General features: G+C 36.1%; 1 protein-coding gene across 1 annotated transcript; it reads right to left on the reverse strand.

Moving 5' to 3' along the window:
* Positions 1 to 4599: 4599 nt before the first annotated feature.
* Positions 4600 to 5706, reverse strand: LOC128554408 (lipase ZK262.3-like). The gene has a single exon (XM_053535691.1). It carries the CDS (start codon positions 5704 to 5706, stop codon positions 4600 to 4602), a length of 1107 nt encoding a protein of 368 aa, XP_053391666.1.
* Between the last annotated feature and the right edge of the window lie 373 nt (positions 5707 to 6079).

Genomic DNA, 6079 nt, shown 5'->3' on the forward strand with positions numbered 1-6079 from the left:
TCAGCAGCTGTATTAAATTCACGTATATTTATCAATTTATAATATTGTTGAACGCCCTGTCTATCAATACCGGACGCGTCTTTGTCAGGAATGGGTGTCTGACACCTTCCCTCTCTTTCTAAAAATGCACGCAATTTTCCGAAGTGACTCCAAAAGTATCATCGATTTGTCCGGACATAACAGAACAGAACAGAACAGATATCTTATTTGACTATTACCATAGGAACATCGTCATAAAACATATTTACAAATGCAAAACATATCATAAAGTCCCATTTCAACAAGAGTAGATCCTAATATAATAATATTCCTCTAAACTTCTGACAGGATTGGCTGTTATATATGTGTTACAGATGTTCTAAAAGACATAGCGCGTTTAAAGGCGCTCGCTACAGTTTTTCCGAACGGGTCGATATTTACCCCAACACCGTGCCAATTTGGTTGTGTTTCTAATCGATGTAGCTCATTGCTACGGAATCCTGTTGGGCCATTTATAATGTCGCCGTCGCGTTTGTGGGGTCGACACACGACAACGCGAAGTGACATAGCGACATAACGAAGTGACACCCGACACAATCGCAAACGACGGCGACAATCCCAAACGACAATGTCGCGATATCCACTTTCAAAAGCACGATATATCGCGATGTCACTTTGCGTTGTCGAGCGTCGTATCGCATTGTCGCTATGTCACTTCGTAATGTCGCGATGTCACTTCGCGTTGTCATGTGTCGACTCTGCAAACGCGACGGCGACATTATCAAACGACATGTGATAATCACAAACGACTCTCGACAACGCGAAGCGACATTTTCTAAATGTCGTATCGTATGTCGCGTGTCGCGGGTTTTGGGTGAGAATCGACGCGCGACAATTCCAAACGATACACGACACGCGAAGTTACACTCGACAATACGAAGCGACATTTTCATAATGTCGTATCGCATGTCGCCCGTCTACCGGTGAAAGGGTATGTTAAAAAGCTGTATTTCCTTACTTTTCCGTGCGTAAAATGTCCATGTTTTTCATTAACATCAAATAATTGTAGAATGTTCCAAACACAAGATATTTTAATGAAATAACTTTTATAAATTAAATTCAAACATTGTCTAAACGGATATGTAACTTGTATAATTTTACTGCCGACGGTTTCGTCGGAGGACCGTCTCAAAATGTATCATTTTTCTTGAAAATATGCATACTTCTTCATATATGAATTAGAAGGGTGGCCCTTGTCTGAGGAGCCATATCTTCATAACCTGATGTCCGATTTTTATAAATGTTACCTTTTTGCAAAGGTATGTGCAGAGTTTGATTAAATTCTATTATGTGAAACTCGATAAAATAGCAGAAGTACCAACTTAAAATTGACAAAAATATGCAAAAATAACCCTTGAGGTTGCTCAACAAGTATTCCTTTCTTTACAAAATCATTTTCTTTTGATTTCTCTGAGCATGTTTCAAATAGATATATTGTTTTCCGTTATAAAAACGCTAAGATATCAAAATTATGCTGATAATTGTACTGTACTGAAATATATTTTAGAATTATAGAAATTTTGAAAAATGTTAAAAATAGCACCATATCTAGGGGCAAATTAAATTGAAACAAAGCTGGTGACCTAGTATTTTTATTTCATTTTTCTATACATCATAACATGATCTTTTAATACAATAATACAAAACATTTCATCAAAATCTATAATTGAGAAAAAGATACGAAACTGTAGCGAGCGTCCTTAACATGGTAGAATTGTTTTCTTGTCAGTACCTAATAATTGGATAGATTAAACATGCGTGGTCTAACGTAATAATATTTCTTAATGCACAATTTTCTCAAAGTAACATGGACAAATCAAACGAAAATATTTGTCTTCAATGCCATGCTTATCACAATATATACAGAATATATACAGACATATCAGAATGCCATTGTGTTCTAGTAACAACATTTTTAATTGTATCTTTACGGGCGCTTACGTCAAGAAATATCTGCTATTGTACTAGGTTTCATTTATTTTTTCTGTCTTATTTGAAAACATGTGTTTGATGCTTCACTGAGTATTCCACTTGTCTATAGGCAGGAATGTGATTGTTATAGTGACCACTTGTGTTATGTGTAAGAAATAATGCATATCAAAATTAGGTGTATCATAGAATAATCCCCATTGATTTAACCAGTCGTGTTATAACAGGCTGGGGATGCTATTCAACACATTTTTGGCAGCGCAAGGAAGACTGATGGGATTCACCGCTCCAGCTCATCTTATTGCTATTCCACCGGCGCCATGTCAAGTGAAATGACGGGCCTCTGGAAAACTTTGATGTTTGTGGCAATAAAATCGAGGATGGCTCAAATGTTCATGTAGACGTGGCATTTATTCCACTGGCTATTTAACCAACTTTGTTTTTAAAACCTACTCGTTTATTTGCTGCACCAATACAATGTATACACTTTCTCGGGTAACAAGGACATAACACACTTTCTACCGTCCTGGAAGTGACAATGTGGCATGTTGCCTTTTGATAGTAATGAGCCTATCAATCAAAGTTTCAAGTATGGTAAATATTCAATCAAAGCAGTTGCAGACGATTCATATATTGCTAGAAAATTGACGAGATTTGTTGCACCTTGTTATGGAATCAGTGGGGAGAGAACGATGTCAGAAGCAAGTGTTGCAGCTTGGGCCAAAAGGGTAGAAAAATTGCCCGCATTTACCCCAAAGATACATTCGCTTTCACCAATGACAGAACCGTTGAGAGTGGAAACATGCTATGGATCCGCATCTTCCAGATCATGACCCAGTCGTTGTCCTCGGTCATATGGTGCCTGCAAATGCAGAACATACAGGAAATCCTCATATTGATAATGTGTACATGCCACGTGCCGAAATACAGTATTGAAGTAACAGTATGTTTTTCGTGCACGGTGTTATGGCTTTTGGAGGTGAGGATATGTGTTGTTACGAACAAACAAATCATGAAACAAGTGACTGACTAGTTGAAGTTGAACATTTTAATACAAATACGCGTAGTATCTAGTAATCATTATTTTCACGTTTTATATTATATACGTTCTATTATCCTATTATCATGTGGCAATCCAAATCGAGTCCCAACAACATGTATTTTATATACCGTTTAAGAAAAAAAAAACATAAGTGATATACACTAATTTCTACTCAGTGTATGTTTTATTTGTTTTTCTATTGCACAAGAAATGTATGTTATGTTGTTGTTTTTAAGATAGGTAAACCGTTAGTACAAAATGATGTTTCACATTAAAAATAATAAACATCATTTTGGTAACGTACAATGTAGGTAACGTATTATTAAGACGTTGTCTTTAATTGTGTGTGTGTTCATTAAAAAAACTTGCTTGTCGACTATGACTATCAATAAAATCATAATATCAGTTCTCAAACAGTTTGTTAATACACAGCTTTTTTCGTTATTTTTATAATGTAGCACTACAGTATTTCAAATTGCAAAGATAGAAACCACAATATCAGTTCTCACACATCTCATATTTTTTGACTTGTGTTCAATCATATGTACAAATACAGTATTGCTATAAATAAAAACTTTAACAATGTGTTTTTATTTTTTGGCCGCCATAATGGCCATTTTGTATAGAGACCTTTACATGCTTATGCTAATATATGGCATGCCACGGTTCAGACTAGTAAGAAACTGTAACGAAAAAATATAGCAGACGGGTTTCTTTTAATATACAACAGCAAGTACATCTTAATTACAGTCAAACCTGTGTTAAAGACCACATTCATCTGGTTCTAAAGACCACATGTTTTGTTTCCCATTTTAACAGTGTATTTTAACCTGGGAATAGAGATCACCTTCCAATAAAGACCAAATCTTGGCTCTCCCAAGGGTGGTCGTTATAGACAGGTTTGTCTGTATATGCAAAATACAAAAACTCTGTATCTGTATCGGAACATGATACTTATTTATTTTTCAGACTGTAAACTTTAATGCAGTTAACTTCACATATATCTGAAGTAGGTAGTGCCTACATGAAGTCACTGCCTATTTTCTATCATTTGGTTGAGAAAACTGTTTTCAGAATAAATAAAAAATATGAACAAATTAAGTTTGTACATTTTGCGTTTCTTTGTATACTGAGAACATATTGACTTGTGCTACTGCGATATGTCACGCTACAATTTCAAAGTATTTTATATGAAAACATGACATAAGACTTCACGGTAAAATGACAAAAATATTAATGTATATAGATAAAACAACAAACATGTGCATGTATGTACTATATGTAGAATCTAAAAAGACAACAAAAGCACCATGTTATTTGTTTACTGTTGAGCGCTAGTATTGGCGAACTTGAGAGTTCAAATATATGCCACTTTAGTAGCAACTATCAAGTTACAGTGCTTATTGCGACAGTCATTTGTTTCCCCATTAATGTACTAAAAGGTCGCATTATTTGACTGGGGGAAAGTTTTGCATTTAAAAAGTATATAATTATCTACTTCGTAGTCTGCAAAAACTTTTGAGACGTTGTGAATGAAACGTATTCCACTTAAATTTATGAGTGTTCAATCATTAGTATGCATTCCTGTTTTAAGAACCATCACAAAGAGTTCCCACACGTATACCAAAATAATATTCATGATACTTGATACACTTTGATAAATCTATTATGCACGGTTTTCTCGTGATCATTCCGTCGCTGCACTTTTCATCATCATCTCCCTTGCATTGAATGTATTGTGAGCCCTGGTTCATTGTCTGATCGGGATAGAAGACCTCAGTGCGATGGTGATAAGGACCATTTGATGGGAAAAAGCAGCCTGTGAATATATTACAGGTTGGCAAGTGACTAACGATATCTCTGTTATGGACCACTCTCCAACTGTTGTTTAAAAGTCGATCGTGGTTTAGGGCGTACTGTTTATCACCAACTCTGGGTAATCCATACGTGTAAAGATACATCCTGTTTACAGGAACTAGTTTCTGATACACAAGAGAAACCGCTGCAAGAGAGGCGATGGCTCCACCTAGCGAGTGACCTGTGACCACAACATCATACGCTGGATACTGTCTTACAAGGGAAGTAACACTTGCATTTACCCCTTGATACAACTTTTGATAAGCATTAGCGAAGTAGCGCTGAACGTTCCCACCAGTCGGGAAAGACGTTTTTGGTGTTGTTAATATCGATATAATTTGATCGTAAATTTGCAAACTATTAATAACTGTTCCCCGGAATGCCACAGCTATGATTCTCTTTTTATTAGACACAGCAGTATATGCAAAACACTCTTCATACTTGAACAGGGGCAAATCTTCGCAACTGTGTCTTATGATGTTCTTTATAACGAAATCTCCTGTAGGGTATATCTTCCTAAGGCATTTCTGCGGGTCATTCGTGTATGCGGCAGCCGACATAAGTGTGTACGAAAATGCGGCTTTTGGATCATACTTCCCATATTTCATTTCCTGACATTTGGCTGCATCTTTAACGTTTTGGTTCTGTAAGCAAGGATTCAGCGGAGAGCCATCAGCATGACAGTTGCGATCCAATGGACACCAGCGGCAATTCTTGCCAATCCAACTTTTGTTGTTAACACAGGTTTTACAGTCCACATGTGTGTCACACTGAGGATTGGCAGACGACCACACCGTGAACAGAGATAGGAAAATTACACTTAATCTCCAAATTGCCATATCTCGACTTTTTTAAAATATCGCTAAACTTTATATTCTTTGTTACACTGGTCTACTGGAGCACATTAAGTGTAATCTCTTGTATTTCCTTTTCGGGCATTTGTTAATTTCCCTGTTGTGTCAACATCTTAGCGATACTTTTGTTAAGAGAAATGTTCCTGTATTGATAGATTTTGTCGAAACCTTTTTAATCAAGCAAATTAGTCATTTCAAAGTGTTCATCTTAATATAACAATATTTTCACAGCGTAATTTATGCTAACAAAATCCAAGATAAACCCGATAAATGAGAAAACATCGTTTGTACAAGTGGTTTATTCGAATAACAGGAAGATATTTTAAAGAAAATATATTTAACACTTCCTGCTTACCGG

Source organism: Mercenaria mercenaria, unplaced genomic scaffold (genome assembly GCF_021730395.1).
Source record: "Mercenaria mercenaria strain notata unplaced genomic scaffold, MADL_Memer_1 contig_5021, whole genome shotgun sequence".
In the NCBI taxonomy this organism is placed as follows: domain Eukaryota; kingdom Metazoa; phylum Mollusca; class Bivalvia; order Venerida; family Veneridae; genus Mercenaria; species Mercenaria mercenaria.